The sequence below is a fragment of the Argiope bruennichi genome, chromosome 9, assembly GCF_947563725.1.
Source record: "Argiope bruennichi chromosome 9, qqArgBrue1.1, whole genome shotgun sequence".
Lineage (NCBI taxonomy): Eukaryota > Metazoa > Arthropoda > Arachnida > Araneae > Araneidae > Argiope > Argiope bruennichi.
The window spans coordinates 71,934,511-71,957,972 of record NC_079159.1 but is presented as its reverse complement, the minus strand read 5'-3'; the positions used below and the strand labels follow the sequence as shown (position 1 = coordinate 71,957,972).

Sequence of the window (23,462 nt, the reverse complement as noted above, 5' to 3'; positions counted from 1 at the left end):
TCTAGCCTGCCTCTTAAAATATTGCTTTTTCTCGCTAATTTTCTATTCTTGATACCGCTTAAGGTATCAAGCAAATGAGGTCATAAAACTCCGTCAGACTAAAATGAGGTCTTGCTGAAATTGAGCTGGTCAAGTGCATAAGTCTGTGATTTAAATGAAAACAAAAATGTTAGGAAATGAAATCCTATTTTCTGAAGTTCTCATACAAATTAAAATAATTTTATAAAATCTTAAAAAATTTGCTTAAATGTTAAATATAAAAATTTGATTTTAAAACAAAAGTAAACCCAACTTTAATCAGAATATTTCATGTTAATTTCCAAAACTTCCTATGTTGCCGAACAGCTGTTAATAATAATATATCCCAATTTGAAAATTGGAATAAATGGGTCAAAATAGATTTTGATAAGTTGTTAATCTATTCGAGTGTTTTCGACATTTGATACTACTTAAGGTTTCAAATGCAAATGAGGTCATAGAACTCCGTCAGGATTAAAAGTGGTCTTGCTGTATTTGATTTAGAAAAAAGCGGAAAACTGAGATTTAAATGAAAAAATACTGAAAATGAATTACTACTTCCTGAAATTCTCATGCAATTTAAAATAATTTAATAAAAATTTAAAAATTTGCTTAGATGTTAAGCTTCAAATTTTCATTTAAAAATTAAATTAAACCCAACTTTAGTCAGAATATTTCATGCTAATTTCCGAAACTTCCGATGTTACCTCTGCAGTTCACCCAAATAGGTAAATAATAATCATTTGTCCCAAATAGTTCAAAACAGTCCTGGATAAATTGTTAATCTATTCAAGGTTTCCTTCAACTTTAATATCAAAAATTTAGAAATATCTAACGTCATTTCTAATTTCTGGGACATTAGTTTAATTTTCATTTAATCTGAACATCAGCTTAATTTTCAAATAATCTGAATATCAACTCAACTTTCTTGATTATCAGTTTAAAGTCTGGAATCATTTTTGAATTTATCCATTAATTATTTTTGTTTAATTTTAATATGAGCTCTATATTTTTTTTTCTGGATGATATTTTCGCTAATAAAAATTAAGATTAAAAACCCATTGGACAATATCACATTTTGAAACTAATTTTATTTTTTAAATTTATTATATGCAATAATCAGACTTACCGACAAACGAGCTCCTATTCTGAGTCAGCATTTCTAATGGCATAATTTGAAAGAGCCCCGGATTCCTTCAACTCCTCCAAAAGAATCCCTTGCCACCACCAAAACGTAAATTCACAACCGAGATCAGAGATAACTGGACCACTCAAGAGGGATACAATGACCAATAATTAAAATTGGGCCATGCCTTCGAATTCCAAGCACCATATCGCACTTGAAACAGATCTTGCGCAATTTTTTTTTACCGCATCGCTGTAAACATTTCCCATCCGGGAATGTGCTACTACCACTGACCAAACACTTAAGAAGTTTTCGCTTCCGAAAAGAACCCGTTCGGTCTTCCGAAAAGATTCGAATAATCTAAATAAACAACTAGAACGAAAAAGTAACTGGAGATGCGTTCGACAACCAATCGCTCGCTGGAAGAAACGTCAAACTTGAAAGTTTTTTCTCTCCAATAATAGATAATTACCGATGACATAAATAGAAGTTATTGGAGCGATAAAAAATATCAAAGAACATGTTTAAAACTGTGTGATCTCAGTATTATTCTAATTAATCTTTCTAACTTTGTATCCTGGTATTAAAAGCTCCTAATATATGCAACAGCACACCCATTTGGGAAGAAATATGACTGTTACAGCAAGTTTAAGTTAAACGAAAACCTGATATGCTAATAGCAGTGCAGAAAGTAGGGTTTTTATAAAGTAGCCATTGAACATTTTTTCGCAGATAGAAATAATTAGTAATCAAATGACCAAATTATAGTAAATTAAATTCGGCTATCCGCTGAGTAAAATAAAAAACTGATATAAGTTATGTCACAAAATTTAATCAAAGTACGCCGCAAAAGTAATAACTTCTTCTTTTTAATTTTCATACATTTATTTATTTTTCATCTTCTTGTTGACCTTCAGTTTCTGGTTACATCTGGATACATCAGAAATCAGCTATACTTTTATGTTCCGAAAATCTTATACGTCTTCTGTATACAAAGACGTTGCAAGACACTTGCAAGTGATCAATGATTAATTTCAATTTTTTTTTTCAAAATGATAATTTAAAATTTAAGCAAATGAATATAAAAAAGTTATCAGGAAGCTATCACTTGCCTATAAAAAGCTTTCATTCTCTTCAATTCAGTAGAATTATATAGAAACAGACTTAGCTCATTTTGTGAACGAAATACATCACGTTTAAATGAACAGATAATATATATATATATATATATATATATATATATATATATATATATATATATATATATATATATATATATATATATATATATATATATATATATATATATATATATATATATATATACAGGGTGTTTCAGTGAACCGTTTCAGAACTTCTTAGAGGGGTAGGGTACATCCTGACAACTCGAAATCATATAGCAATGTTGGGTCGGAAATGTTATCCTGAACGGTGTTGTACACAGAAGCACCATAAAGAAAAGAGACCGTAAATGAGAAATCGTTTTAATAATACATGAAAAGAAGCAAAAGGTACATGGATTAAAGTAAGTTTTCGAAGTTTCTTCCACGGGCTACAATGCACGCCTCACATCACCGACGCATGGGCATCCGAACATTCTGGAATACTCCAGGCATATCTCGAATCTCTCCGGCAGCTACTGCGATTTTTGCAACGAGCTCCTCAGCAGTGTCAACAGAGGTGTCATAAACTAGCGATTTCATATGTCCTCAGAAATAAAAATCAAGACATGATAAGTCGGGTGACCGAGCAGGCCAACGCACGGGACCCCCACGTCCGATCCACCGTTGACCAAATGTGACATCCAGGTAGTTACGAACATCTTCGCTATAATGGGCAGGGGCTCCATCATGTTGGAACCACATTGTCTGTAGCACATTTTCCCAGGTACCACTGAGCGAAAGCAATATGAGGTACATAAACCTCCGGTTTCTGCGTCTGGACACGCTGCACGTGAAACGGATGCATGTCTTCTGCTCGGAGAATCCTCCAGACGCTGCAATGGGAAACCCCGACTGTGTTTGCAACACTTCGTTTACTCGTTCTTGGATTCCCCTGTACATGCTGCAGCACATTCTGTTCGGCGTCTGCAGTCCGTGTTGTTCTTACCCTGTCCCTGTTAGCTCTTTCGAATGAACCTGTCTCAGCTAACCTCTGATGCAGTCTTGCAAAGAAGTTACGACTGGGAATACGCCTCGTCGGATATCGTTCCGCGTACAAACGCTGTGCAGCTGGCCCACTACAATTTGCAGCCCCGTACGCCAAATGCATATCGGCTAACTCTGCGATCGTGTAATCACCCATCCTACTAACTTGCCGTTCTTTTGCGAAATGAAGATTCCCTGCACGAAAGCTCGGACTTTTCTCACAACGCCATCTACCGCGTCAGGAAAGCATTTCTGACTGCCCATGGGTATATGATTTTGGTTCGTCAGGATGTACCCTACCCCTCTTAGAAGTTCTGAAACGGTTTACTGAAACACCCTGTATATATATATATATATATATATATATATATATATATATATATATATATATATATATATATATATATATATTCTGCCTACTCATAGTAGTTTCATTGTTATAGTAGTTTTCTTTGTGACAAATAATATATATTATCTGAAAAACCATAAAATAACTGAATCTACAATCATTATCAGAAAAATATCATTGTGTTTAAACTGGGTATTGAAAATGGCGATCGGGGCACATATTTTAAATAATTGAAAATGGCATGCCATTCCTGGGAAACACCTCGTAATTGAGAATTAGAGGCTTTCGGCATAGTGGTTGGTTCTCGCCACTCTTGTGGATACACGAAAAAATGGGGTCTGGCTCCTCCCATCGATGACGGGACGTACTTCCCAAGGGAAGAGTTGTACCGTGGCCGTTAGGACTCAACCACAGTTCCCGCCAGTGTTGCTTTGAGGCTATCCAGTCATTCAAGTTTTTTTGTATATATTCGGGCGGATCTGAGTGGTCTATGATGATTAATCCTTATTACATAAATATCTTTATAATGAAAACCATGAGAAATTTACCTTTTCTGATGAAATTGTAAATAATTTTTGTTTAAGAATTTGAGGTTTTATATTTTGAATTCTTTTTCATATCTTTATTTGCAATAAAGTATAAAAAATGAATTTGCAATAAAGAATCAATATTAATGTACAAAATGCTTTTATAGCTTTAAAAATTCTTATTTTATAATGTTTTTAGAGGATTTTCGACTGGTTTTAACACAAACTAGTCGGCAAAATTTGTATTAAAACCAGTCGGAAAATCCTTTTCTAGAGTAGTCTTGCGAATGCTGTTTTTTTATTTTTTATTTTAGCATATGATTGTTTATTTAAATTGTCATTTTTCTTAAGAATGCTGGGGTGAGATTTTCAATAGCCCTTATTCCATCCAAATTTTGAGTTATGGTAAAAAGTAGCGCCTTGTTTTTGAGCACGCGCAGAAGAAGAATGGGTGAAAATTAATTTCTTCTAGAAACTTTCTCTCTCTTTAAAGACTTACATGCACTTTTTCAGTGCTTTTTCTCTGAAATCTGAAAACTCTAAAAGAAAGGCAAAGCGAGATTTTTGCCATATTTAAAAAGTTTTGCGAAAATTTTAATTAACTGCTGAATAAATTTATGCATTGAAACAAAATTGGAGATCTTACTGCTCAACTGGATTTGTTCTCGAGCCTCTCCTGCTCTCGTAATTTCTTTTGTAGTGGCTCAGTTTTTAAAATATAAGTAGCACTAAAGCTTGAAAGCAGTTTAAATTCTAGGACACGTTTTAAAGCTTTTGTTATTTCGTCAAACTTGGATCTTACGAAAAATCCAAACAGAGCTGAGATTCCTTTCTATTGTTCATGAAACTTTATTATAATGAATTGTAACACATAAAAACAAACATGCTTATGATCGAAATTTTCCCTGAAAAACCCGAATAAATGCTTATCTTTAAAAAAATTCTAATCAGTATTTTTCTACTATGGATTACTATTCAATTTGCGAAATAGATTCAATGCTCTGCTTTCATTATGCTTATGTATAATACTTATTCTTAAAAATTCCCAAACTCTGAAAATAATTAGCACAATGAAACAGCAGACAACTCTGAAGATTTAAATTATTATTCCACATAATTGAATGTTAAGTTCACATAGTTATCTCAAGAAGAAACTTTAAAAAAAAACCAGTAGCATGTGAAAAAATTGTTGAGGTAATTATTATGGATCACTTATCTTGGGATTATTCTTTTTCATATCTAGAATATAGAAGTAACTAATTTTGCAAGTATGTTGTAGGTTATTTGCATAATGTTTTAAGAACGAAGGTAAAACCCTAACCGAAGAGTGTTAAGAAAAAAACTTCTCTATATTTGTTTTTAGATTTTATAAGATGAAGCAATTATTTTATTTACTCTTATCTGATCCGCATTTATTTTTCAATGACGTGTGTTTATTTATAAAGAAGAAATGAAGTTTTTATATGATTTCAAAATGCCAGAGAGGGACAGTGCTTATGCAAGTTGTTCTACTTGTTTGGTTCAAAATGTCATAAACATCCTCTAATAAACCAGCTGCATGTAACAGATTTATTCTTTTTTTTTATGCTGTTTCATTTCTTTTAGCATGATAAGTGTCTAGTGATAAAGAAAAAAGAAGGAAAAATAAAGAAATTCATCCTGATCAGGAGTTCTTGAGAAATAATGATACAGATAATTGTTTGTTTGTTTTATTTGTTTTATAGAATGGGTCAAATCATATCTCAATACAGAAATTAATTCTTCCAGAATATATATATATATATATATATATATATATATATATATATATATATATATATATATATATATATATACAGTGGCTCAAAAAATTGAGAGTACACCTTACTTTTACTTGATAAATCCGACTTTGAATATAAATAACACATTCCCTAGAAGTGCAAACATGTTTTTATTTTTACACATAACAAATGGTTTAATTTAGAGTAAAAATAAAGAAAAATCGACGAAAAACTTCTAAATTGAAAGGTTTCAGAAGCATTTTAAATAAACATAAGCAGAATTCTGCTTCAAAAAATTGAGAATACGCCAATGAAATTTTTGCAATATCACGCATAGAAACAAAGTGTCACTATTAAGTTGCATGTCTTTTGGCTCTTATAATGGCCTATAAACGTCATGGTACCGATTCGACCAATTTTTGATGGTATCTGATGATATTTTACCCCATTCTTCTTGCACCACTTGTTTTAAATGGGTTTTGTTTCTAATTTTGTGTTTTTGAACCACTTTTTCGAGTACGGTCCAAGAATAGTTAATGGTATTGATGTTGGGGTACTGTGGTGGTGAGTGTAACTGCTGTTTACAATGAAAAAGGCACCATATTTTGACGTTAAGTGCATTCTGTTTGAGGTCGTTTTCCTGCTGGAAAATGAAATTTCCACCTAAACCCAAATTTTTAACACTTTCCTTTAAATTGTTGCGACCATATGGTTTATCCAACTTGTTGCAGAAACTTTTCAAATCATAGGCAGAAGTGTAAGTACGAAATGTCATTAGACAAGCTGGATATAAAAGTAGCATTGTTAGAGAGAAACCGTTCATCAGCTTGAAAATTCTGAAAAAGCGTCTGAAGTTTGCAAAAACTCATCTATTGAAGACCAATAACCTTTAAAAGAAAACTATATTTAGTAATGAAAGAAAACTCAACATTTTTGGCAGTGACAGCCATCGTACTGTATGGAAAAAGCCTAATACTGCTTTGGATCCAAAAAATGTCTGTCCTACAGTTAAACATGATGGTGACTCCGTCTTGATTTGAGTTTGCATGGCTTCATCTGGGGTGGGAAATTTAATTTTTATAAATGGCATTATGAACTATATGGTTTACTTGGATATACTTCGCAGTAATCTAAAGAAAAGTGCTAAAAATTTGGATTTAGATAGAAATAGATTAGATTTTCCAGTAGGACAACAACTCCAAACAGAATGCACCTAACGTCAAAATATGGCGTCCTTTGCATTGTAAACAGCAGTTACACACACCACCACAGTATCCCGACATCAATACCATTGAATATCTATGGGCCACACTCCAAGAAGTGGTCCCAAAACACAAAATTAGAAACAAAACCCATTTAAAACAAGTGGTGCAAGAAGAATGGGGTAAAATATCATCAGATACCATCAAAAATTGATCGAATCGGTACCATGACGTTTATAGGCCATTATAAGAGCCAAAAGACATGCAACTTAATAGTGACACTTTGTTTCTATGCATGATATTGCAAAAATTTCATTGGTGTATTATCAATTTTTTGAGGCAAAATTCTGCTTATGTTTATTTAAAATGCTTCTGAAACTTTTCAATTTAGAAGTTTTTCGTCGATTTTTCTTTATTTTTACTCTAAATTAAACCATTTGTTATGTGTAAAAATAAAAACATGTTTGCACTTCCCGGGAATGTGTTATTTATATTGAAAGTCGGATTTATCAAATAAAAGTAAGGTGTACGCTCAATTTTTTGAGCCACTGTATATATATATATATATGTATATATATATATATATATATATATATATATATATATATATATATATATATATATATATATATATATATATATATATATATATATATATATATATATATATATATATATATATATTTGATATTCCATTGAACTTGAACCATTCAATGTTCATTTTGAGTTCAGAAATTTTATTTTTCTTAACGTTATACATCAACAAGTATATGATAACAGTTAGAAACTGTTGCATTTTAAACAGCAAACGATATTATGATATTTAGGAAAATTATTCTTTTGACGAGTCGCGATAAAGGAAAGAATTCCGATTATTCATATAAATATTTCAAAGTAATTAGATGGTCAAATTAGACTTTCAAGATAAAATTTAAATAATATTTATTAAAAGAAAAAGCTGAGCTTATGAATATTTAAAAATAACTTAATAAATAAAATAACAATGAAAAACATTTTGCCAACAGTATTTGGCAACTTATGAATTACATAAATTATTAAAAAATCTCTGCAACAAATGTAATATTTTAAATTCTATAATGCATGCTTAAGTTTTGATTTGATGACATAATATTTGTTTCTTCCAAAAGAATTTTTTACAAATAAATTAAACTCTCTAAATGAGTTTTCAAGCTTAGCAGCGTTAAGGAAATGATAATACTAATTTATAAGAAATATTCTATACTTTGACGATGACAAAATCTATAAAATGGAATAAGCAAAAAAAGGTATGTGTTTATCATTCAAAAATTTAATTTTATATTTAAAAAAAAAATCTGGTGTAAAAAATAATTAGTAAAATTTGTTAATAAGATAATTATTAATTAAGATTGAAAAGTATGTAATTTTAAATGAAGGTATAACGTTATACTTTGTTTTTTTTCTGTCAGTTTATCACATTTTGATAAAGATAAATTTTATCTATTTTTGTTTGTTCTATACAGTGCCATAAGATATTATTCAAAGTTCTACAAGCTGAAATTACAATTTCAACATATTCATTAAGCAAAATATAGATATACTTATTATAATCAATAGCATGATGCTTATTAAAACACAAAGAAAAAATTAATTCCGGACAACCACTTCATTTGTAAATATACTCTAATTATATTAACATTTGTTAAACTTTTTATCGATTATAAAAATCAATGATAATTGCAAAAATAAAGCTCACAATTCATAGAATAAACGTAGAAAAGTAATTCGGTGCATAATTATTCATCTAATAAAAGGACTTGTTTATTTCTTCAAAAAATAAATTTATATCATTATTTTAAGAGGAATTACCTTAAAGAATTAATCTACATCCTATTACCACTCTGTAATTTTAACAATCAAAATTAAAAAATAAAAAGATGATGATGCACCATCATGAATGAATGGGGTCACCTTTAAAATTATGCAAATGAGACTAAAAGAAGACACCCGAGTGCAATGGATTTATACAGTTACATGAGAAATGTGTACTAGGCTTTTTCGCCGCTATCAACAATTCAGATAATCTCTGACGGCTTTGGCGGCAAATTTCAGAAGTTTCCTCTCTGAGTATATTTTTGAATGCATGTCAAAAATATCGTCATAGAAGAATGGTTCTCTTTTTATGTTGATATGGCTAAAGAGGTTTGCTTATACTGCAGACAGACAAGCGTTCCAGTTACGGCAAAAACGTTTCAAGAGCCAAGTCGGCCTTGAATTTATTTACTAAAACTAATCACCATTCATTACACGGCTGTATGTTGCATAATTAAATCAGTTCGAAAAGTGTCCCTTCCGTTCTCTGTTCTTCTTTCCGTGGAATATTAAAGAAACAGCTGTGTCAACTGGACGATTAATCTGCTTGGTTTTAAATAACAATTAAGAAAACGCACCTGTATCTCGACGAAAACAAGTCCGTTTTACCTGGGAAACTTGATTGCTATAAAGGGTTATTTGTCTTTTAAAAATGGGGAATATTAATGTGGAATTACTCAAGAATTCGAGATAGGTAGTATAAAAAGTAAATTAAATGAAATTTGGTTTTTTAACATATCAAACATATAGTTTTTTTAACCTTTATTTATGACATTTTTATTTGAGAAAACGATTACAAAATTATTAATATTATTTTTGAATACAAATTTGTAATTAACCATTTTTTAGAGAAATATAATATTGTCAATTGAGAGAGCTGGATACATCACAGAAATATTGGGCATAAAGTAGTTTATAAAATCAAAAATAAAACAGCAATAATTTAATAACACCTTCATAGTTTTGCATTGTTTTGTTACTGAACTAGAGAATTTGACGCAGCAATATTAAATTTTAGGCTATATAATAAATATAATACAATGAAAGATGAATGAAATTTGTCTATTTTATAACTGAAAGATACAGAATAATTTTTTTTCCTTCAGATCAAAGAAGGTAAATATGCAATAGACTCTGAGTAACTTGGTAAATACGACACTAAAAAATTGCAGAATATTTAAAAACGCTATATAGGCCCAAATTCGTTTAAAAAACACCTTTTGGTAGCAAAATTAATGTTTATTGTACAGAATATGGCAGAATCTACTAAATCATAGTGAAGGTCGTGTTATGCATATAGTCACTCAAAAAAGTATTGGGACACTTGGCATGAATAACAATATAGCTATTTATAAAACTATTTATCACATTAAAATAAAAACAAGATGAATCAAAAAATATTTTAACATTTGATTTACAGTTTGTAAGGAAAATTTTATTGTTATTTTAGAATTAAAATTTGATCTAGCTTTTCAAATATAATTCAAAGGCAAAAGGTATCAAAAAAGTATTGGGACACTTTTGAAATGAGAAATTCAATAAATATAAAGCACATCAATAGAATTGAATTTACTACCACTTTTTTTAGACTATAATTTTAAACATAAAAATTTCCACAGTTAAGATTATTTATAGAAAAATGGCGAGAAAAGATGTATGAAAACTTGTAATAAGTCATTGAAAAAATGGAAAATCAGTTCACGGTTCAGGATATATCTTAAAATTTAGTAAATTTACTGTTTTAAACATTATTCACACGTTCAAGAAAACAAATAGTGTTGAAAAGAAGCAAAGATCAGGGTGTCCAAGGGCATTTAATGAATGTGAAAAGATGTGGATTGTGAAACAAGTTTACTTTAATCAAAAAACTAGTGCAGTAAAAATGACTGTAATGTAAAAGTAAATTCGGAAAATCTGTAAATCCTAAAACTGTTAGAAATGTTTTAAGAAAACATAGGTATCATGGCAATGATGCCTATGTTTGTCATAATACCTATGTTTGTCTTACCATGACCTGAAAATAAGCCCTACATCAGCACACCAAATCGATAAGCTAGGCTGGCATTTGCTAAAATGAATGTAAAAAATATTAAAGCAAAAAGACTTTTGGAAAAATGTAATTTTTGTTGCTGAAAGTTAGCACAACATTTTCGGATCGGGTGGCAAGCAAAAAAGTTTGGCGGAAGCCAAATATATCAATGCATGTCAAAAATTTACGAACGATCGTTAAATATGGAGATGGCAATCAAATAATGTGGGGTTGTATGGAAATCATTGGTGTTGGGAATTTAAATTTATTGATGGTACAATGAATAAATATGTCTATCTTGACATTCTCAAGCGATTTTTAAAGGAAAGTGCGAGCAAGCTGGAAATCTCAAGAATTTTAAATTGCACAACGATAATGCCCCGAAACATACTGCTAATATTTGCAAGTTATGGGTATATGGGCAAGTTACTACTGTCCTAGTTTTATTAAGATTCCCGCACAAAGTTCAGACTTTAACCCCATTGAAGATGTGTGGGATTATTTGCAGCAAAAACTATATGAACATAAAATTTCTAACAAGTAGGATTTAAGAAAACATTTGGTCGAAGAATAAGTCATACTCGATTGAAAAAATTTGACAATTTTGCAAAAAAATGGTCCAATTCATGCCAAATAGAATATGACAGGTCAAAGAAAGCAAGGATGGCCCAACAAGAAATTAACTTTTAAGTTTTCATTGTTTTTCTTAATTTATTGGGAAGTATTTCAATACTTTTCTTAGCACGTTTTCTTGTTTTATTTCTTTAATTTTTAATTATAACTGTAATTACATTAATTTGAGAGTTTTGTTTGAATTATTACGATTTTTATATATCATAATTACATTTAATTCTTTGTTTTGGTTTCATTTGTATATTTGAATAAAATATTATGATACAAATCTGTGAACTTATAGAGTGTCCCAATACTTTTTTGACAGACTGTATATCCGAATGCAGTGACTTATTTTCCCTTATGCTTTCAAATTGGATTTTTAGAAAATATTATAAAAGGGCTCGGATTATTAAAAATTTATCTATGCTGATGGTAAAACACTGATATATACATATTTTTTGTATAGAACGGGATATTTTGATGTGACTGTACATTCTCCTTAATTTATAATAATTCCTACATATTTTATGTGACAATTTATTTATTGACAAAAAAGCAATACAAATTTCACACATTTTAAAGGTTTTTTTAATTATAAAGTTTTATTGCACATTTGTTGCATTAAAGCATATTATTGTGACGGATTATTATAATAAATCATTTATTTTTTAAATAAGCATTTTAAAAATTATGAAATTTATTAAATTTAAATTAATAACACTTTAGTTATTTAAATTATTAGATGCTCGTTTATTTATCTATTTTTTATTAAAAAGCTTAAATATTAAAATTTTATTCTTACTTCTATTTTTTTAGCTTTAATAATATTGGTTTCCTTAGCTATACTCTTTTTTAACCTAGTTTTTCTTAATTCATATTTTTAAATAAAACTATTTTCTATTCATAGAATTTACGTTAAACGTAAACAGCTTACAACATGTCAGATAATTGACGTATTATGGGATATGGCAGAAAAATGTTCCGCTATTCATTAAAAAACATGCGCAGTCAAATTTATCAAATGATAGTGAGGCCACGTGAATTGATTCTTTTCCATGATTGTATAATATAAAATCAAATACATCCAAATCAAAAGTTAATTAAATTCAATTAAAAAGTAATTTATTTCAAGCTAGATCCAAAATACTCATTTTCGACTTATATATTTCGGCTATATACAGCTAAGATGTCCAGTATTCTAAAATGTATTCCTCTGATTTAAAAATGATTCCCAGTTATAGATTTTCTTTGAATGTCGTACTAAACGCAAATAGCTGAGTATTAATTACAATTTAGATGATGTAAAAAATTCCAAGAGCCTTCCATTTAAAGCATTCAAATTGTAATTCGTTATTTTTTTAGTCTGCACTGGCTTATCAATTAAAAAAAATACACATACATTGAAATATTCGCAAACATGAAAAATGCAAAAGGAATATTCCGTATGCTTTTTTACGTATGAAATAAAGTAACAAGATAGCTCAGACTGACTCAGACCAGATTTTCAGTTCTTTATTCTGAGTTTGAATGGAATATCCAGATTACTTTTAAATCAATTTAAAAAAAGGAAAAACTAAATTAAATTTATATAAAATTTCAATTCGGAAAAATTCTTCATTTCAACTTTTACCTGCAAATAGGGTATAATCACTACTAATGTGGGTAAATCAGCTCACTGGAAAAATACTTAAAGCAAAATAAATAATATTTATTGTTAAGGTTTCTTCATCTCTTCCTGCCTTTTTGAAAATTTCGAACAATTAACCATTTTTCTGATCTCATTTCTCAATTCATTTTTGATATTTATTTAAAAATTCTTTTCAGTCATCTAGCAAATGCTTCACTCAATATAGCATCCGAGATTGTAGTTCAAAAAATCTGCTCTCTTAATATTAAGATTATTCTAAAACTTTTCCTGGAAAAATCATGTTTTGTTTTATTTTTATTACTTTGATAATTTTCAACCAAACAAGCATTACACATGATAACAAAATACCAGATAACGAGACACGCTTCCTTTCAAAATATTCTCGACTGAATAAACGCTCAGCCCAGGAGTGGACGACAGTTACGGATGACATGACCTTGGACTACTCTAAGAGACGACGATTAATTTTTCACTCTTAGCTCTAATAACTGGGTCCGATAAGCAAAATGATTGATGGATGTTTTTTACGGAGAGAAATCGAGAGTTTTAAGTGAAGAAACATTTACCCTTTAAAAGTATTTTAAAAAAATAAAGCGTAAAATTCTCATTGAATGAAACGTCAAAAAGAATTCCTTTGATTATTTCAAATACTATCGAATTAAATGCAAACTAAACATTATGCGAAATATTCAAAGTGTGAAAGATTAATATAATGCCTTTGAAATAATCATCAAAATCTTTCATTTCGGCAAGGAATAAAAGTTCTAGTAGATAAGTATTCGTCATTATATAGCATTCAATGAAATTATGAATGGAAAAATCACAGTAGTAAATGATGTGCAGTATTTTTACTCAAGCTCTAAAGTTTTGCAGTATGGTTCCAATCGTAATGGTATAAATTATGTAACACGCAACGACTCTAGAATCTTTAAATATTCTATAGATGATATATATGTTAAATCTATGTACCGAATTTTATCGATCTAGTTCTCTTCGTTTTGTAGTTATTGTGTGAACTTATATTCCAAGAGTGGAGCAGACTTCTTCTGAATAGATTTTGTTCAAAATTTAATAGAAATCTACAAATCCGGAAAAAGATTTATATATGCCAAATTTCATCCGTCTCGCTCAAAGCGTTTTTGCGTTATCTTTGTCACACGCAGACAGACAATTTTTTTTAAAAAAATGTGTTTTCCGAACTAAGGGAAATTCGTCAAAATCTCGAATTCGAGTTATTCGACAATTTCAATATTTTATATACTTATAATGTAAAACATATTTTTGAGCAGTTTCATGGCCGAAGGCAGAGAAAACATTTTGATTTTTGAGAAAACTTTGCTTTATTCCATCCCAGGAGGCATAATTTATGTACAAGCAAGAAGCGACGAGGTACGTCAATCTACAGCATGACACAAGAGTGAAAGAGAAAAGAGCGACAGAATATTCTTCCCGATGATTATATACCATGAGATTCTGATAGGGATTTCTTTACACGTGTCGAGTCGATTCATGTAAGGGAAAAATAGTTTTTTTTAAAAAGAATTTGCTTAGCTTGACAGATTTTTATCCCTTCACTTGGAACATGAGAACCGCTGATTTAAGAATTTTTACAGAGCTTCTATAGCTTTTCTTCTGAATAAAAAAAAGGTGGTATTAGATCAGGAAATAAAACATTTTAAAATGAAGTTGATATGGGCTAAATTAAGATAAAACTTTGGAAATTACTTCTGGTTTAATCTAGATTATAAAATATCATTACATACTTTTATAAGAATGTAAAAATGTATATCAAATTTTAATTTCTTCTTTAATTTAATTTAAAGCAAATACTTTTCCAAAATGTGGGAGTTAGTTATAGATATTTTTTACTTCTATCTCTCTCTAATAATGTACGTGTGCATTGAAATCACTTTTTTTTCCCAAAACAAATAATCAAAGAAGAAATTTCTTTTCATTTGCATGTTAAACAATTAGATAATTGCTCAAAGTCTATTAAAATTAGTAAGAAAGATTTTTCAGAAGCTAATAGCTTTTAAAATTGTACCGGATAAACTTTTTTCTTAAATGAATTTCTTTTTTTTTAACAAAATACAAGAAAATTCAAGTAAATTAATTGAACTTTGATACAAATCCAGACATTTCCTTAATTCAACATAAAGAATCAAAATTCCAAATTGCCCTGACTGATCTAGGATTTCTAGTTTTTTTCTGATAAATTCGTCCTACACATATAGTGAGATTTTCCTGTCCCCCTTTCTCCATGTTCAAATTTTCTTCTCAGAAGTGAACCTCAAATTTAAAAATTCCTGAAACAGCAACTTTCACCTTACATTTTCCGAATTTAAGAAAGATAGTTCCTCTGATCTTGAATATCATTGGCATCAAAATTTACAATAAATGACGCAAAAAAAAAAAATGTTTTTGAACGAAAAATTCCTTTCCATGCATGTAAATAATCTCAACGAAATCGAGCCCTATCTTGCCGATTAGGAAAGCGAAAAGAAGCGAATTCGATAACTTTACAACTTGTCGATGTTTCCTTTCTGTGTTTATATAAACTCGCTGAGAGACCTAATTAAAAATAAAGACTTCGATTGATAAACTGGAGATAGCCGCTGACTGACGAACAAGATAGGAGCGGGAGAGAAAAACGCAAAAGCGTTCCACAGAGGCTTGACATTTTACATATTAATTGCGCAAATTCCTCACTAGAGATGCTTGTTTGATAGTTTAAATAGATAGGTTTTGTTCTCACTTAATGGTTTACATTTAAAAATATAAGTACGCACGCGGACTAAATAGCGATTATTAAGGGCATGTGGAGGGTTAAAGGTTAGTGAGTTAGAGCTTCAGCAGCACGTTTAAATTTTTGTCAAACAAATTGACGTTTACACTGGATATAATATTCTTTTTTTAGGTTTAATAGATGGGTTTAAACTAACGGGAGTGGTCTCCCTAAATCTTTCTAGCATACTCCCTAATAAAAATAACTCTCCACCAGTATAAAATTGATAGAATTGAATAAGACAAACAATAGTTACGAAATACTGATATTTTGAGTGAATTTAGTATTTTTACTAAATCTATCGTAAGATCCTGGCTATTAAGCTTTGGCATTTAGCAATAAGTACCCAAAAATTGAATTTGTATTTTGGACATGTTGTTTCCAATCGATTGAAACTAACGTAAGACGCAGAACTACAATTGTATCACAAAAATCACATACCAAATTTCACAAATTTGATATGTTATTTTTTTTCCAAAAATTTCAGTCATTATGGTTTTGAGTTATAGTGTTTACATATTTGTAAAAGTATATAAACGCTATCTTACTAAAAGCTAAAGTAAACTTAGCCTTCTAAAAGAAAGTCAACCTCTTGATGAATTTAATTCTAAATTTGATAAGTATCTACACTTTAGATGTTAAATCCGTGCACCAAATGTTATTTATTTTGATCTCTTCTTTTATAATTATTGTGTTAGATTATATTTGGATACCCGGACAGACAGACTTATTTTGAATGAATTTCGCTCAAAGTTTAATAAAAAAATCTACAAATTAATGTAAAAATAGTATACCAAATTTCATCCGTCTACTCAAAACTTTTTTGAATTATCTTTGTCATAAATATACAGACAGTTAGACGGACGGATAGACAGACAGATATAATGTCAAAAGTGTATTTTTCTAAAATATTGGGATTCATCAAAATCTCGAATTCAAATTGTTTGATAATTATAATACTTTATCTGTACTTCTTATACGGAAAATAAAAATTGAGTGGTAAAAAGGAAAGAAAAGAATAAAGCCCAAATTCCATATTAATTTCTTTATTATTCGTTTTTGGTGTTCAGATGGAAATATGAACCCCGATGTACCCCGAAAATATTGTTTTTGAAATATTGAAAATATTTACTTTTAATTTTATACATAACTTAATATTCAAAATTCTACAAAGAAAATATTTTTTGAGCATCTACAAAGAATATATTTATATTTTTGCCATGTGTTTCTACAAAAAAAAATATATGGCATATCACTGAAAGCGTTTTGTTTTAATAGACCTATTTATATTCTATTCATTAAACATATGAACCATCCTAATAGGATTAAATTCCATGACATCACAATACTGTCGTAAACGTAATTGTCCCTTTAACTTCTAACTTTCACAGTAATGCAACTTAGCCCACTTATCCATCATGTAAATTGTAAACATATTAAATGGAATTCTTTCTTAACTTTCAGTAATGCAAAAAATCTCAATATCTAATATTTGATGAAACAATGAAAACGATTTAAACATCTTAGGAGTAATGTGCAAAAAATATTACAAAATTCAGGAAAATTTTGCACGATTTTTAAACTAGTGTTTTAAAAGAAGCGAATTAAAAATGTAGTGGAAAATCAGTTTTACGCAACAACGTTTTCGGGAGTTATTACAGAAAAACTCTAAAAAAGGAGACGTTTTTAATTTTGAATTAATTAAAACTTTAATTAAAGTTTACAGAGAATCTTTTCAAAATGCTCATTCTTATCTTCCAAAATATATCTATGCCAAATTCAATAGCTTTTGATTAAACGATCTCTTCTATAGAGCGCTGCCTTACATATACATATACATGTTCTATATTATTAGTAGAAAAGATAGAAATTAATTGGTGAGTTGCTCCAGACATGGAAGGTAAGAGCTATACCAGCATCCTTTATTTGATTCTAAATATGTTTTAAGTTTGAATGAATTGAAGAAAAGTAAATCTTGATTATTTTGATTTGAGAAATTTCTGTCTCACATAATCCTCCTTATCGATTCAATTCTTCAACCATCCTTATATTTACCTTATATTGCTACCAAAATATCGATTTGACAAAATAGAAATAATCTGATTAAGGATCTGCTGCTAGGGATTGAAACTTAAGATTATGACGGAACGATAAAGTATCTGACCAACAGAATTGAGTTTAAGTGTACGGCTAATTTCAGAAGAATGTTGCACCTCCATATCAACAATCCATAAAAAAGATTAATTAAATCTAAATGCTATAAATAAAGTTGTATATCGTCGGAAAAATTCTCCTTGCCAACTTTTACAATACTTCATACAAAATTCTTTATTGTCCATCAAATTACATTTAAGAAAAATATATGCATTCTTACTTATGTCTTTCTAATTTTTAAATATCTTATATAATAAGATATTTCATTGTTTCAGCATTTATTTCATGTTTTATTTATTGTATTTTGTCCAATAAGTCCTTAGGTCTGTTCCAGCAAGTGTCGAATTGCATGCCAAACTTCTAAAGCGTTCTATTTTGAATATCATAAAATTTGATTACTTTAGTTTCGATACAATTAAGCAAGTTAGTTAAAAACAGTGTTTTTAAAGAAATAAGAATTTAAAATAAAATTCACGACAAAATTTTTCCACAATTTTGTTCTCCCTTTTCCTACTATTTAAAACAAAACCTATGTATTACTCTGTAATTCACACCTAATATTCAACGTATCAAGGAATGTAAATATTGTATATCTCTACTGAATGTAAGGTTTGTGGGCCACTAATTTATATACAATAGATTACTGTTCAGCTTCTTTGATGCACTTTGCAACAAAGTATCTCTAAGAAAAACCACAACCTGAGGTCAATGAAGATTTGCACTCTTTACAGAAAGGATCTGTAAATCATTATTGGAGTTCACGTTAAAAAACGGACGGCCACAAATTGCTTCGGCCTAACTGAAATTATTGATTTACGTCGATTATCAGGAGACAAGGAACTACACGTTTTCTTGGAAACTTCTCGAAACAGTTATACCCTACTAACCGGTCTTTACCCTATGACTGGCTTTGATTGCAAGAAATGCCGAAACTACTTGGAATCAAATAGCTTGATAAAGAATAATTGGCCCCGATTTAATTTAACGCCATTTCTAATTAATTAAATAACCGTGGAAAAATTTTATAAAATTTCAAAAGACTCTGTATCTGCTAAACAGTGAACGGCTTTTGAAGCGAATGGGTTAATGGAAGCTTAATGCATGCATGCTTTTGTGATCATATTTTGTTCTTTAACAAACAATTAAGTATTTCAGTTTTGCAAAATAATAATTATAAGTAAAAAAATAATTTTTTGCAACCAATTACGAATTTTTTTTAACGTCTGATACGACTTTGAGATCATATGATTGTAGCAAATGTGGCAATAAAAGCAAAAACATTCGTAATCGTTCGTGAAAAAATTATTTTTCTTTTCTTTCTTTCATTTGTAAAATTGAGACAGGTGCGGTTAATTTCTCTAAATTATATATATAAACGCGTGTGTTACAGTTTACATATTCAATTAGTCATTATTAACAGTAAGCGATAAAAATGATTAATCAATTTATCATGTTGACTGATTATCATTTTTACTTTTATAATAATAATCAATTAATCAAATTGACCGTAGTATACGTACAATGGATTACATAAAACTTCATAGCAAAGGAATACGTTTTTAAATAATCATTACCACAATATTTTCTGCTCTCTTTACTGTTTTTTTTTTTCTCATTTTTATTACTTGCTGCACAATATTCTATATTAGAAGATATGAAGTTTTAAATTTTTTTTCAACATATCTAATGACATTACAATATAATTTGAGCAAAACCAAATCACCTTTAATCCATTGGAAATACTTGTAAATAAAAATACACATCCCTTTCGAATCAATAAAGGGTTATTTGGAAATATCCCGATGTATTTTAAGTAAGTAAATGATAATAGTTCATGAATATCAAAATAATAATATTTAATAGGATCTCAATCAACAATTCGTTTTAGTTGTAAAAAAAGGAATGTAACTATGGCTTACAAAACAACAGAAACAAACAATGTGTGCATGATTTTACAAAAATGTTCAAAAATTATGAAATACGTGGCATTATCTAATCTTTGATGTTAACTGCTCAAATTTGATTACAATCTTTGAAGATGAAACAGATATCTATTTGAAACTCTCTTATAGCATAATCGTATAGTAGCTTCTTCAATAACATTAGCTACTTCTTGGATTATTTATTTTTCTGCTATCTCAAGATTGCTACAGGGGCTTCCAGCGAGCTCGAGGCGAAGTACTGGTATATTGGTCTCACACGATATGCCTTGGCCGCCTCTCTAACCTATTCCACTTAGTCCCAGGTCCTGTGGATTTTTCTCTTACCAACCTTTTGGAAGGCTTAATTGCTGTTCAAGTTCATCCTTATGTTCGATTTGTCTTTTGCTGAAATAATAATGCATCGTTTCATAAAATTTACTTTTTATCATACAATACCTTTTAACACTTACAAGTTGCCTTTTTGTCCATTTGGTCTTATTTAAAATTAATTTGCTTTGCTATGCCTCATTTTAACGAACTGTTTGTTGGAACCTTTTTGAATCATTCTGTAACCCGTTGCTCTGTCAGCGATGATGAGAAATCAACAACTGAATGAATTTCTTTTTCTTTCTTTAATAAGATGTATTGCATTCATTTTTCTGTTGGTTCATGGTGCAAAAATTACGTTAGAGTAAAATATATCTGCCGAGACTTTATCATTTTGTGGAAATTAAAAACAGAGAGAATGTTTACCATGTGTAAGAAATTGAGTTGTTAAACATGATAATGAACGCAAAATTATTAATTTAAATGCTGTCAAAAGTATAAACCTGACGGGACCTGGGACTTGATGGGCTATTTATGGATTGCATTACGGTTTTCAGCGTTTTAAACAAATTACATTTTGGCAGAAGTGAAGCCCAAGTATTAGTGACTGTACGATTTTATCTTTTTCGATTTGTGGTTGAAAAGAAGCATGGAGGAACAATGACAGTTGGTAAATGGGAAGAATGACAGCATATATAATATAAGATCTCTAAAATTAATCTTAATCTTAAACGTGTTTCAAGGAGAATTTTTAACGGATTTTATAAAAGATAGGAAAACTGCATTAGGTTTCTGATAATAAATATAAATAACAAAGAAGAACTAAATAAATTTGAAAATAATATAAAGTTGAAAATAATTCAGTGCTTATAAGCTATATGGCAAATATCTTTTTATTTTTATCTTTTTTTACCAAAATTTGGCATATCGCTTACAGTAAGATTTTTTTTGGTTGTAAGTTCGTGCATGATCCAATAGCATCCAATACAATAGATACTGCATAGAAATTTTAGCTCCTACTTTCCCGCATGAAAAATCTACCAGTTCCGATCAGAGCTCTCATTTGGATATCTATTTGCTATAGTATATCTTTGTCTTAAGTTCTCCACCATCTGTGCTAGTTGTTTGTAAATTATTTTTAAATATTTTTGTTTAATGAATTTATGTTATTAATATTGTTTTATTTAAAAAGTTTTATTTCAATTCTTGTTTATTTCTTCCGAAATCAATTTATGAAGTCAAGCATTGAACCTAAGTCTCATGATAAAATTCAATTCTGAACCAAGACTTTTTTTTTCTGTGTGTGTAAAACTTATTTTATGAGAACTTTAATTAATTTCTCTAAGTTTTCGAATATTTCTTTGTTAATAATTTAAATTTTTATTTGCATGATTTAAATTCCTAGAATGTTTGCCGATTATATAAACAAGTTCGCAACATATAAGAAAATTCTGCTGACGGAGGTATCTATCTACAAATCTAGTAAACATTTAATTTCTATTGCACTACAATATTCGTACTATTAATCCTTTTCATTAGAGTTTTCGCATTTTTTATGGGTCATCATTTTCTCTCTAGCATATTTGTTGTTTAAATAGAGTATTCTGCTTTGAAACAAATAAAAAAAATGAGATTCCCTGAAAAAAATCAAATAAAAATTTTATCAATCTCAAAACTGTTATCAACCCATCAAACATTGTTATTATCAAATCAAATAGAAACAAGCAAAAGTTTAATTATAAGCTTAATTTAATTATATAAAAGTTTTGATAGTAAGAATATTATAATGTTAAATGCTCCAAGTATAATGTCGAATTTAAAAGAATCCCAGAAAGGAGTCTTTAAACAAAGATCGAGAGTTAAACTAAAATCTAGCTAAATCGTCTTTGACAGTATAAATTATTTTAGCGAGAGAGTTTTAAATGATGCGGATGTAAAGCTCGCAACATCAAATCATATGAAGCAAAAATGTCAGTAATGCATTTCGTCTTTCTTGTTTATCAACTGAAGAAGAGCAACAGCATGATTATCCACAAACCTATCGTTCGGTGTGTATTACGCTCAAAATCAGTAACAGATATGAAAAAATTGCTTTATATTCCATAAAGCTCATGTTGTGCAAATTGCTTCTAGAGATTACTTTTACTACTCTTATAGAAAACTATCCATCTAGCTATGATAAATGAACTCAACCCAGCTGATCAACCTGGCTAATTCCTTCTCTGATTTTGCATTTCTCCTTTCTAAAAGCAGAATTACAATTTTTCTACAATTTTTATATATCGTTTTGGACTAGACACGAAATTATTCTGCCTCTACTCTTCTTTATCTTGTTGGGGGTTTTTTTCTATTTGATTTGATTGTTTTTTAATTTATTTTTACATTTTTTATCTAAATTTATTTTATTATTTAACTTACAATTATTTTGTTCTATTTACATCATTATTGCTTCTGTTGCATATGTATTTCTGCTTTTTATTTCATTTCAGCATTTATTTATTTTTCGCTTTTTTTTTCTTTTCTTTTTACTTACTTTCTCTTTTCCTTCTTTCTTTCTTTTTTTTCTTTATTTCTTACATTTTTTTATATTTATAGATGCTGTATTTTATTTTATTTATGTTCACTCTACTTAAATTTTCTGAATATATTGTACCATTATGCTAAAGATTGGAGTTCAGACGACCAGCCGTTTTTCTTTTGAACGGTTCAGGAAATATCAGAGATTTTTGACTGAATTAGTACTGTTATAATATTACCATACCATGTAGATGTTGGGAAGAGAGAATAATAGACGAGTTATTTCCTTAATTTCGCATGACATTATCTTTAATATATATATCCTTCAAAGAATATATATATATATATATATATATATATATATATATATATATATATATATATATATATATATATATATATATATATATATTTATGATTATAATAATGTAGATATATTGATAGTATTGATATTAAATTTATTTTTAATTGTTTTTAATGAATTT

The 23,462-nt window shown here is 29.1% G+C and overlaps 1 protein-coding gene across 3 annotated transcripts in view; it reads right to left on the bottom strand.

Annotated features, from left to right (window-relative positions):
* LOC129984144 (monocarboxylate transporter 12-like) overlaps nucleotides 1-23,462 on the bottom strand; it is a 97,337-nt gene that overhangs the window by 42,241 nt on the left and 31,634 nt on the right. The window contains exon 1 of one of the 3 annotated variants that reach the window (XM_056093943.1): nucleotides 1,148-1,497. The exons of the other annotated variants lie outside the window; for them this stretch is intronic. Coding sequence (XP_055949918.1) covers nucleotides 1,148-1,190 — 43 coding nt within the window. The 5' untranslated portion in view covers nucleotides 1,191-1,497. Of the gene's footprint in view, nucleotides 1-1,147; nucleotides 1,498-23,462 lie in introns of those variants that run through there. 3 annotated transcript variants of the gene reach the window in all.